At 39.1% G+C, this 13,108-nt stretch overlaps 2 protein-coding genes across 2 annotated transcripts; one reads left to right on the forward strand and one right to left on the reverse strand.

Annotated features, from left to right (window-relative positions):
• Positions 1-3,849: 3,849 nt before the first annotated feature.
• On the forward strand, positions 3,850-4,329 carry LOC114265037 (uncharacterized). The gene has a single exon (XM_028205776.2). The coding sequence runs from the start codon at positions 3,850-3,852 to the stop codon at positions 4,327-4,329; it is 480 nt and encodes a 159-aa protein (XP_028061577.2).
• Positions 4,330-8,286: 3,957 nt separating this feature from the next.
• Positions 8,287-10,129, reverse strand: LOC114265038 (RING-H2 finger protein ATL46). The gene has a single exon (XM_028205777.2). The coding sequence runs from the start codon at positions 9,508-9,510 to the stop codon at positions 8,473-8,475; it is 1,038 nt and encodes a 345-aa protein (XP_028061578.2). The 5' UTR covers positions 9,511-10,129; the 3' UTR covers positions 8,287-8,472.
• Positions 10,130-13,108: the final 2,979 nt, after the last annotated feature.

Below are 13,108 nucleotides of genomic sequence, written 5' to 3' on the forward strand. Positions count from 1 at the left end.
GAGACCGAGCCTCCTATTTAGCTCGACCACATCGTTTATTATCTTGTACGTGTTGTTTGAGACTTGGGTCGGACAACGCCTTGTCTGCCTCAAAAATTCGCAGATCAAGGGTTGGATCGGGAAGCGAAGCCCTTCTTCCACGATGGATACGACCGTGAAGGGGCATCGATCTAGGTCACCCCATGGGGTATCTCCCTTCTTGGCCAGCTCTAAATGGACATCGTTTGGAATGTTATACTCCCTACGAAACTCAGCTAGTGCACCGGGCGAGCTCACTATGAACCGGTACTTCCCCATCTACCTCGGTTTTACTTATTTGGTGGTTTAATTTGTATCTTGGCGGAAAACTCTGGTGTATTTGCTCGGACTTTGAGCTCCACCAGTGAGGGTTCTAGACTGGCCTGATCGGTCCTAGTTTATTCTGCATTGTTAAAAAAAAACAAAACAAAAATAATAATAATAATAAGCCCAAGGGTTAGCACGACATTAATTGCACAGCTGATATTGGAACTCTTAGCTCGGAGAAAGGTTTTTTGGGAGTTTGGCCGGTCTGACCCCTATCGCGGCTCGACTGCACGGCTGATTCAGCCTTCATGGTTTGGTTCTTACTCTATTCTTGGCTCGGTCAAGGCCCAAGAAGAAAACTCGAACAAGTTTTAGCTCGGTTCAGTCCTATTTACCGATCTAATTAAGTATCAGCTCGGTCAAGGCCCCGAGAAGAAGCCACAAACCAGTTTTTGCTCGGTTGAAGCTCCACTTATGGATCTAAATGAGCATTTAGCTCGGTTTTACCCAGATTCAAACTGTTCATCCCAGAAATGGGGCTCGTTCGTTCGAACCAAGGGCACGAGGGCCCCTTCTATTCGTACAGTTTCTATTTGCCCTAGGGTGTACAGGTTCTACACATAAGAGGGAACGTCGATAGTCCCAAGCAAAGAACATGAAGAACAATAGCACAAAAATGAAGAACAGGTTTGAAGAACTGGAAAATGGAAACTGAAAACACAATGGGGGAGTGGGAAAACTCACCGCAACCTGATGACGAGCGGGGTTCGACTCCACAAGCTTGTAGGCAGCATCAGAAGTAACAAAAACGATGGGTGAAGCAAGAGGCAGCGACGACGGTGAAGGAAATGGAGTTTTTAGAGTTAGGGTTTTGGCTCAAGGAGAAGATGAATAGTAAGGGAGAAGTGACCCTTCGTGTAAGTGTTTAAGGAAGTGGAAAAAACCAAACGGTTGCGCTGTTTGAATTTCGCGCATGAAAATACAGCTTTGAGGCCGCACGGGCATCGAAAGGACGTGGCATCGAAAGGACGGCTGTCAGTACGGTTGTACGGCCCTCGACGAGACCGCTGAAGCAGTGATCGACCAAATGGGATAGCTCGGTAGCGGCTTCCAAACCAATCACGCTCGGCTTGGTACTGGCGCAGCTCAGGGACCGTTAGCTCGGTCATGGTGGTAACCCTAATCACGATTAGCTCGGATGGGATTAAGGGGCAATTGAGAGGGGAGATTTGCACCGAACAGTACGGCCGAGCTACAGTAATGCAGGTGTGGCAAGCCTTTCGGTGCCGAGCTATCTCCTCAATCGACACGGCCCTCCGGCCTGTTTTACACGGTTGAGCTAGGTTTGCCGACCAGGCATGCTCTAAGGCCTGGCCGAGTTGTGGCTGTTAGGCGTTCGGCGGTAGGCGCGTGTTAGCACGGCGCGACCGAACAGATGACAGTCCGGAAAGAGTCTAGGCCGGGAAGAGGTCGGCGTGTGCCCGATAGCTCGGCAGCTCGGTCGTGTTCTTTGTGGTTGTGATTTTCTCCCAAGGAATAGGCCGGTCTTGGTATGCCGGTCGGGTGTGTCACTTGAGCCAATGGCGTGAGGGAGAGGATATCTGCTCCAGGCACGCGTCAGTACCGTTTGGCAATCTTGCATGTACTGGATGGAGGATTTGGCCTTTACACGTGTAAGGTGGTGGGAGGCGAGCGCAGCCAACTGTCCAGGGAAGGACAGCAGAGGTAGTGCGCGCACAATCCTGAGGCTGCATGACCAGCCTAGAAAAAGGAAAGGAGGATGCACGTTGGTGGTAAGCAACTTGCGCTATCTGAAACACTTTCTCTCTCTCTCGAATAGCCTCCTTCTTCCTCAAGTGGTCTGACTTGATCGTCGGAGGGTCTATCCGGCACACCACCGCCGGGCAGCTCACCGTTCTCTGTGTTGTCAGGTTAGACGCCGTCACGCGAAACTTGAACTCCAAGGAGTACGGAAAGTAGAGGATATTTCACCCCGTACAATATCCAAATTTGGAATCCAACGAAGCCAAGATCTTTTTTTTTTTTTTTTTGACACAACGAAGCCAAGATCAACACAAAAATATACAGAGAGAGAGAGAGAGAGAGAGAGAGAATTCTATGGTTTCTGTAATGAAAAAATAAATAATCACCACACTCAGGTGATTATTTATTCCCCCCTTATTTGTGATCTGTGCTTTGAATGTTCATCAACACAAAGCTCTAACGGTACACAAGCATACAAACACACTAGAGATATATTTTGTTTCTAGAGAGAAAGTGTCATTTATAGAGAGAGAGAAATGAGAGTCAATGGGGGTGTTGGTGCCCTCGTGAAGTCGGAACTGATGTCGTTGAAGACGGCGGAAATGACGGAGAGAGAGAGAGACTTAGACCTGAGGGGAGTGACTTTGAAGCTTTGCGAAGTTAGGGAGACTATAATGTGATGAATCGCCACCGGCCCAGAGCGCTTTTGCGCCGTCACCACCGTGACCTTCTTCTCCTCTCTCTATCGCAAATCTCTTTCAGATCTAAAATCGTCGTTGCAGATCTTTGTGGTTTTAGCTTTTGAAGGTAAGGGGAGGTGGACTGGTTGTTCAGCTGATGAGGATTTTGGTTCGTTGAGATCGTCTCTAGTAAGGTAAGGGAGAAACCACCGTCGGCGGCGACGCCATCTGAATCGGGTGCAGGAAGTCGATCGGAGTGGTGTCAGTTTTAGAGAGAGAGAGAGAGAGATGAAAGAGAAAATAATTGGTTGAGAGAGAGAGAGAGGGCTTCTTTGGTTTGTTTTAGAGAGAATTGTTTTTGAAAAAAAATTTGGGGAGAGAGTTTAAAAATATTTTTGGTTTGTTTAATTGTATATTTTGGGAGAGTTGTTTTTTTGGGAGTTTGGGATGATTTGATATTTTGAGAGAATTTGAGTAGATGTGTGTGAGCGAAAAAATGATTGAGAAAGAGAGAGGAGAGAGGAGAGAGGAGAGAGAAAAAGTGATTGATTGATGTGTAAAAAAGAAAAAGTGATTTTGAAATTTTTTTGAGAAAAACTCAAACTTAACAATTTTAAAATTTTTTTTTTTAAAACTTATCACCCAAATACAAACCAAATATACTCAGAGGGTTTGAAGAAATTGTTTAAAGAGAAGACTCACCCGTTGACAGATATGCATGGAAATAGAAATGGGTATTTTGATCCTTTTGTGCTTATCCTTATCAATAATATTTTAGAGCGTGAATTTTGAACAAACAAAATTTGAAGATGAATTTATGAACCGAATATTCTTTTTAAATTCATATAATTAAAAATTTAGAATTTATTTTATTATAATAATAATTGTTTATTATTATAATCTATAAAATATTACAAAAACATTATCCACCGGCATTTCCCGGTCACCCCCACACACCACCTTCCCTGCCCCCGTTTCCGTTACAAACCTCCCACTACCCCCCTTATATCCCATTCCCATTCTCTCTCTCCCCTCCTGTGTAGAGAGAGAGAGAGAGAGAGAGGGGGAGAAAATTAGGGTTTTAAGTTCTCTCTTCCTATATCTGTAATTGAGAATAGATATGGCTACTGAAGATCGTGAATTCTCTCACAATCATGCAGAATCAAGCGAAGACATGGCCGAAATGCTCTTCCCTAGGAAACGCTGCTGCTTCTGCATACCTTGCTTCGGCTCCACCAGATCGGCCGGCGTCGGGAGAACCTGGTGGCAGAAAGTTCGGACGGCGGAGAACGAAGAGGGCTGGTTGTCCCGAGGAATCGCCGCCCTGATGAAGGTCCGGGAGTGGTCTGAGATCGTCGCCGGTCCGCGGTGGAAGACTTTCATACGGCGGTTCAATCGGAACAAGAGCGGAGGAAGCAAGCATGCAAACTTCCAATACGATCCTCTCAGTTACGCTCTCAATTTCGACGATGGATCGGCGCAAATCGCCGATTTGGAGGACGAGTACGGGTTTCCGAACTTCTCGTCGAGGTACGCGGCGATCCCGATGACGGCGAAGTCGTCGATGGATTTCGGGAAGGACGCGCCGACTTTTACGTGACGGAGTGCGGCGGCTGCTGCTAATGTGCGCCGGGATGCGTATTGAGGGGAATGTGAGCTTGCTGGTGGTGATGATTGGATGTTGACTTTTCTGACGATAATGCGCATTTTATCACCGGTCATCATAAACGTGCCTCTTTTTTTATTTTATCTTTTTCATTTATATATATATACATATATTAATTATTATAGATATAGATATATATATATATATATATATTGGATTTTTTAGTATTTGGGTTGTGTATAAATAAAGATAATTGATAGCGATATACAAGGTTGCGTGTAGGTTTCTAAGTTGGTTTGAATTTTATTTTTATTATATATTTAGGTTGTTTTTCTTGTTGGTGAATAAAATGATATTTTGATGATATGATGATGATAACAGTGGTTCATAAAATTATCAAAATCTATAATAGCTTTTTCTTATTTCATTATATTAATGTGTGTTTGATTTGAATGATTGACTAGCTAACTTAAAGTTAATTTTGAAATTACTGTAGAATAATTGAATTTTATTCAAGAGGATATATTGATTGGGTTGGGTTTTTGTCATATTTGCATTTCACAATGAGAAAACTTTGGGGGTTCTGAAAGTTATTACGAGTGTCGATTCAATAATCTGAATTATTAATCTGAATTATTATTTTATAGGATGGATAGTTTGATTTCATGAGCATAATATTTTTATTTTATTAAATTTGTTTTTGAAAAAATAAACGATAAATATATTTTTAAAAGTAAATCATTTATTATTTTTTAGACAAATTTAATAAAAAAAGAAAAAGATTACGGTTGTTACTTTGAGCTAATTTTATTTTTTATAGATAATATACATTGATGGTAACACAATAACATTTCAGATTATTTAAAAGAGACATTTATATAGTTTTTATCGACCTTGATAAAACATATGATAGAGTGCATTGAGATATAATATGATGGTTGTTAAAAAAAGAAAGGGAAGACAAAAAGTTATATTGATGTGATTAGGGACATGTATGAAGGAGTGGTGACCAGACAAATGAATTTTCTATCAATGCAAGGTTACACCAAGGATCTACCTTAAATTCTTATTTTTTTTTGCTTTAGTTGCGGATAAGATGACCAGAAATATTCAAACTGGCGTATCATGGTGTATGTTTTTTTGCAGATGATATCATGTTAGTGGATGAAATTAAAGAACAAGTTAACACAAAGTTGGAGATTTGGAGAAAAATTTTTAAATCTAAAGGATTCCAGATAAGCAGAACTAAGATAGAGTACATAGAGTGTAAATTTAGTAACAGTAATAATGAAAGTAAATGAGAAGTGAAGATTGAGAACCAACAACTGCTTAAGAGTGAACATTTTCGTTATTTAAGGTCGATTATCACAATGACAAGGGAGACTAATGCGGATGTGGCCCATAGGATTAAGGCAGGATGACTTAAGTGGAGAAGTGCGCTTGGTGTATTGTGAGATAAACGAATACACACTAAACTAAAAGGTAAGTTCTATAGAATGACTATTAGACTAGCGATATTGTATGGGACGGAGTGTTAGACAACCAAAAAACAACATGTAGATAAGATGAGTGCTGCAGAGATGAGGATGTTAAGGTGGATGTGTGGCAAAACTAGACAAGACAAAATTAGGAAGGAGTGTATTCGAGAATAGGTAGAAGTAGCACAAATAGAAGATAAGTTGAGAGAGAATCGATTGAGATGGTTTGATCATATTCAACGGAGACCAACATAGGCAGTAGTAAAGAGATGCGATGCAGTGGCGGTAGAAGGAAGTGTTAGGAGACCGAGTAGGCCTAAATTAACATTGGCTAGCATTGTAAATAGAGATATGAATCTACTTAATTTGACTAATAAAATGACTTTTGATAGAACTGTGTGAAAAAGGAGTCATATAGCCGACCCCATCTGATGGAACTTAAAATTTCCTTTGGTTATGTATGTTGTAGAAAAGATGAATTAAAAATAGCACTTAACAAGGTGAAAAAAAAAAAAAAAAAAACCTTGTAGACTTGATGTCACAAAAATTAATTTGGCTTAATTGGAATGTTGTGGTGGGTGACAAAGATTAGTACTAACTTGCAAGAAAGGTGAGTCAACACTCGTGTGTTGCCAACTAATGCTTGTTTGGAAAAGAGAGTTTTTGTTATTATTGGTGGCAATTTGCATAGCTTTCTTTAATGGATTTCTGACCGTGTGAATTGTTTATGATAATAATCCCTTTACATGATATCACACTCTTTGGATTATAGAATTGGATGACTGTTCTGATAGTTTTTTAATACAATTATGATTTGATTATGTGATTATTCGTGTCTGGTTAATTTAATTTTTTATATTAATGATTTGCTCAATAAATTCTATAAGATGAATAATTTGAATAATGAAAGTAAATCAAGAGTAATCAAGAGTGAACTCCAAAGAGATTTGGGCTTTCATTTTTTGTGATATGCATGTTCTTGTTTTAGGGTGTTAAAAGGGAAGAACTAATTGTGTATTATTGCTCTTAGATCATACACTAATCCATCGATTTTTTAAGTTAAGAAGTGGTTAAGTACAGTTGAGACAACAAACCATGAATGAGTGATTAGTAGACAATCCCACCCTAAGGTAGCCAATGCAACAAATCTTGTGCCAAAATTCCCAACCATATAGGTTACTTGGCTACTACTTACAACAAAATGATTCAAAAGCATACAAAGAGTCGGACCAAAAAAACCAGAGAGTAGGGGCATATTTGCTATAATTTATTCTAACTAAAAGTCGATAATTTATAAATAAAATCCAAAAGCAGCTCTCTCATTTTCAAAATTATTATTTTTACGACAAAAATTGTAAGCAGAAGTTATAGAGAGAAGTCTGTTATGTACTATCTGAGCTAGCATAGTGTATGTTATTACCTTTTAATGGCTCCCTCACTTGTATGTAGGAAGTTCTCACACTAGGGTAAACCAGTCTCGCTACTCACTTCACCATGTAACTTTCACAAGGAGATGGTTAATTAGTGACAAAAAATCCCGACCCGGTCATGCACTATGTTGAAAATAAAACTGTATTCTACAATGTATACAACCTTTGTGTGTTGGGAATAATTGACCCACACAGGTTGATGGAGATATCTACAAAAATATGAGCCACAAGGTTCCGGATATGTAAAATAGAACACTCGTTAATGCTATTTGCTCAGTGGTAGCTCGCTGGAGGGCAACTTCGATAGTTGATTTAGCTATGATTGCTTCAGATAAAGGAAAATCTAGAATCAAGGGAGTATATGTAGAGTTGAGGCATACCAATTTTCCTTTTGTGATCGTCTTTGTTTATATTGACAAGTATCTTGATTCCTAAAATTGTACAAACTCTAATTAGGTCACTGGATGGGCTCAGTTGGACCAGGCCGGCCAATCATGCTAGCTTGGTTGGGTCAAGCCCAGGGCTTTATAAATTTTCCTCCCACACTTCGGTTAATGATTTCAACACTTGAATGTCCATTTGACTCTCTAGATCTTCTTCCCATAAATTCTCTTTTTTTTCTATACCTTCTATTATAAAAAGCTTTGCAACCCAATTTTCGTTGCAAAAGTGGGTTACAGAGGTGAAGGCAGCATGCAACAAAAATGCTTTCAACAGTAACTTGTTAGAATGAATCAAGACAAAAAAGAGAGATGCTAAGATTACTTTTGAGTATAGCTACACAAAAGGGATTAAATGGCAGAATCTTAGAGAAAGCCTCTATGGATTATCTTCCAAAGTGCTTCAAAGGCACCCAAAGGACCTCTTGGTGGTAGGTCTGTTAACAGACGGACCAGGTATAACCCGAATTCAATCAACCCGACCCAGAAATTAGGTTTAGCCAAGCATGTTCCGTTTAAAATCGGATTTATCCTGGGTATTACCCGATCTGAATGCAGCCGGATCCAACTAGCAAAAGCCACAAGGCTGTAGTCGAGAGACACTGAAGATGTGAATTTGAACACATAGCATCTATAAGTAATTAACTAGGAACAAGATGAAAAAAATAACTATTGTATGAATAGGATTTCATCAATGTATTGCCTAATGGATCGAGCGAATATAATTCTATTGTAATTCACCTGTCATACAATTTCGAGTTCATGAATTACTAACTGGCTTACCAATATTTAAGCACCAAGAGAAGTCTCTGAAGAATTTGGGTACTTGGCCTTCTTTGACCAAAGCCAGATCTTGGAAACAGAGAAGCTCTCACCTCTAGCCCTGCTGGTGATCTTCTGCCCCTCCACATCTCCACTGCGTGCAGAATTCCCACCACCACCACCATCACCGCTAACCAAGGACAGAGCCACCTGCAAGTTTGAATCACCAACTACATATTGCAATGAACCCATTGAATAACATCTTCTTTCATCCAACTTGCAGCCACTACTCTCCCCTTGACATGGCTCTTCATTTTCTCCTCCTAAATTCAAGCTTCTGAACTTGCCAAGCCTCACAGGAAGGACCCTTTTCCCACCAACATTTTCTCGTCTAGCCCCACAAGAAAAATCATTTTTAGCATCACCCAAAAAGCCGCTCAATTGCTCCCTCTCCCTCGACGAATCAAGATTCAAGAATGGGCTCTCCATGGGAAGGCAAGAGCTAACTAGGGTCCCCCTACATAGAGGGCATGTCGAGTTTGATAGAAGCCATGTATCGATACAATTGATGTGAAAAGCATGGCTGCAAATGGGAAGCAATCTGAGCCTGTCTTGGTCTGAAAATTCACACAAACAAACAGCACAATCAAATGGCTCCTTCAAGCCTATAATGTCCTCGTAGAAGAAGACAGGTAGACCATCAATGAGAGTTTGGTCTAGACCTGAGTCGTGTAACCTAAATAGTTGTTGTAACTGTCTTTGGAGAGTATGGGAGCCAGAGGCTTCTGGGTATCGGTTTGATTGAGAGATGGATGAAAAAGGCCGTGTTTTCATGAGAAATCTAACAAGAAGATGAAGAAGGCCATAGATGAAAAAGATGAGTGCTAGAATTACTATAGCTAAAAGAATAGCTGGATTGATTATGCCAGCAGAAGGTCGTGATGCGGTTGATTGTTTTTCAAAATCAGAACTACTTTGAGAAAACGAAAAGGAAGAGAAAGGAGAGAGAGGTTGATGAATCAAAATACCATCTTTTTGCTCAAGTGGGTATAAAATTCTAGCCATTTTTTGAAATGGGTATAAGCTCAAAGGGTCATCTTTTTGCTCCAATTGCTATACAATTCAAGAAATTTTGGAAATGAATATACTCTCAGTCAAAATAGCAAACACCTTGAAGGCAATGCTTTCTTGCTTTGCAAATAAAGAAAACAGAAGTGCTGAAGCTAATGAATACGAGCTTTAATTGGTACTGAGCTATGCAGTGCTCTACAAAACAACAATTATGAAATTGTTTTTCAGATTTGACTTTTGGGTAAAAATAATTGGAACTTTTTGTCTTGATGAAGGCTGAGAACAGAAATATGATGTAATGTGCAAGACATTTAACAGAAAAAGATGACAGAGCATGAATTTCAAGATAAGTTAAAGGTTGCAGGTAACCTACCCCTGATTTTTTTGTAGAATCACACAGATTGCACATATATATATACATAACCAATTGTATTTGGTTGGTGATAATTGGAAATTTGGAGATTATTGTTTTGATATAAAGATTGTGAGCTAACAAAGGTTTAAAGAGAATGATTTGTTTGGTTTGTTGAGGAAGTGCAGGATACTAGTGGAGACAAAGCATCAGGATGATGTTTCAAAAATTGTAGCTTCCACTACTAATATCACTATCCAATGTTTCATTGTCACTTATTAAAGGAAAAGTCTATGGTACCAAAAAATTGATCAGAAAAATATCAAAAATTTTAGATTAATAGTTTAAATTTGAAGTAGTTGTTGCGGGGTCACATATTGAATGAATCTTGATCATAAATGTTAAATTTTTAGTATTTTTCTAGGTTTTTCTTTTGAATTTGTTGCATTCCTGTTAAAAATACCACTCTTGTTGGGATAATATAGATGACACTAATTGCTTGGAGGATTGTAGGTATAGGATTAGGGGCTTCCCTCCCTACCCAAATTTCTGAGTAACGATATTTTTGATAATTTTATATTTATGAGAATAGATTGTTCTATTATATGTAGTTGAGGGGACAACTATCTCTGTATTTCTTATAATTTTTTTAATCATAAAGAAACCTTACTAAACGTAACTTTGGTTTTGAAAGTAAACCACGTAAATCTTGTGTTATTGTGTGCACGTACATTTGATGTTCTTTTTTTTTTTCTTCATATCTCACTAATCTTGACACCTCGTTGATCTTGATTAAGTGTTACGATTTCTCTAACAACTCTATCAATATAATCATGTATTGAAAACACAACTTGAATGGTTTGGATCATCAATACAGGTCTAGTAATTGGCTTTCGGGCCCAAATAACACCCTTCTTCAATCTAAATTATGGAAATTCAACTCTAAAACTAAAAGGTAGTTTGTTTTCTCTAATCAATCACCTACATAATTTCAACATATATATATATATATATATATAATGATACAATCACTATCTAAATCTAACATGATATAGAATTGTAAATATAACATTCTTGATATCTATACTAATATATAAAGTAAAGGTTGGAGTTAGTGTTTATGTCATGGAAATTCTTTTCTGAAAATGCTCCTAAAACTTGATAATAGCTATAAACTCATTTAATTCTCTCCAATTATATCAGATAACTGTTATAACTACCAAATTCAATTACAATTTACACATAGAATGTGCCTTCTTCTAATATATATATATAATGTCAGGAATCCACTCTTATGAAGCCATAAGCTACTCTAAATGTGTTTTTGTGGTTGAGATTAAATTGATGAAATGTGAGGCTCATGAGTAAAATGAATTTGAATCATTGATTTCTTTTTTTAGATAAATCCTGAATTGATAAGAGTGAGTTTATAGTGTTGTATATATATATATATGATATGTGGAGTTGAATATGATTGAGATGAGGAAATGTGTGTTTGGTGGACAAAGCCTAATGGATGGTGGGTCTACAATTGTAATTTCTTTCCTAAGCACGCATGCATGTAATTAGGACTGGGTGAATGTGCCCACTCATGCGGATGATTATAACTAATCATGTTCATGTTTGTAGGGTGGTTTGGTTCCTAATCCCAAGTTTTGTCAATCAAAAAAAATGTATATATATATATATATATTTCTAAGTTTTGATTTGCTTCTTTCTCTTGTTACTTTCTTCATAACAATGAAGAAATCTAATCTCCATAGCTCCCTGCTGTGTTTTTCTTGATTTTCAAGTGATCATCTCCAAGAAAAAATTTGAGTCTCCACAACCATCCCAATAACATATTTCTAGTCACACTACTACTACTTTGTTTATGTTAATGTAAATTGTAAATTGTGTAAATTACCACACCACCAACTCCACCTACCATCTCCACTACCACCCACCACCTCCACTACCATCCACTACCACCACTCACCTACCTCACCTACTCCCAAATCCTCTCCTATATAATAGCTTGTAATATACAAAATATATACAACAATCTTGTAATAAATCAATCAATAATACACAATTTATTCTCTCTTTCTCTATCAATTTTTCTAACATGGTATCAGAGCTAGGTTAACAACCTAGTATTTTCGCTTCACCGGCAGGCGGCAGCCTTGCCTTGACCGCCCGTCGGACCTCTCATCTTCCAACTATTTCTGCATGCCGGATTTTCATCCATCAAAACCAACACTGAGGCTCTTATTCTGTTCAAGAAGACGATAGAGAACGATCCGAACCAAGTCATGTCAGGGTGGAAGTTCAACAAGAGTCCATACACATGGTATGGAGTTTCATGCAATCTTGGAAGAGTGACTCAACTCAATCTCAACCAACCCAGGTACCATCTTGCTTTGCACTCCCTTGAGGACCACTGCCTTCAGCCGTGATTCGACCAACACCACCTCGCTGCCGTCATCCACTTCTCCACCACCACTTGCAGACTTGGCTAGCCTATATTGCTGGTTGGGATGAGTATAGGCTAACTGAACATCGTCTCTGATCTGCATAGACACCGCTGATTGATTGCTGTCCAGAAACCGCTTCACCAGCGTCGTCGCCTTTATCTTCGGCGACGGTGTCCTGCTTCCAGACGCCACTAGCTCTTCCGGCGGTGACACAATTGAGCTGCTAAATACTCACAACATGGCTACATCACTCTCTCTACTTCTCCTCCTAGTGTGCCACGAATTCTCTTGATTGAAGTCTGAGGAGGCACTAGTTATACAAACTCGGTTCCAATTCTTCTAGCATCACCTTCACGTTTTTTTGTCAATTGTTTGACACTCTTGCTCCAGTGCCATTTTAGGTTCCTCTACATGCCTTCAACTATCACTGGAAACAACTTTTTCTATCACCTGTGATGCCATCTTCACAAACTGTTCGTTGTTCCATAAGTAGAGAGCACGCTCTGCTACCTGTGAGTTCCAACTGTTGAAGCACTTGGTAATTTGTGTGCACAAAGGCAGAGCCAACATTCTGTACTGCTCAAGCTCTATATTCTCAACCAGTTCCTCCAATTCCCCAATAAGCAGAACCTCATTCTGACAATTAGTGACTGGCCAATACCTTAAAATCCGTCTCAGAACAACCTCGCCTAATTTCTTTCCACCCTTTTTGCCGTCATCTTCACACACTACCTCATTGCCGCCATCTAGATCTCCACCGCAACCACATGCAGTCGTATCTCCA

This window comes from Camellia sinensis, chromosome 4 (assembly GCF_055761805.1).
Source record: "Camellia sinensis isolate YWXY chromosome 4, ASM5576180v1, whole genome shotgun sequence".
Taxonomy (NCBI): domain Eukaryota; kingdom Viridiplantae; phylum Streptophyta; class Magnoliopsida; order Ericales; family Theaceae; genus Camellia; species Camellia sinensis.

Bases quoted from the DNA above. Each gene is read 5' to 3' on its own strand.
- LOC114265037 (XM_028205776.2), top strand. From the start codon at position 3,850: ATGGCTACTGAAGATCGTGAATTCTCTCACAATCATGCAGAATCAAGC.
- LOC114265038 (XM_028205777.2), bottom strand. From the start codon at position 9,510: ATGGCTAGAATTTTATACCCACTTGAGCAAAAAGATGGTATTTTGATT.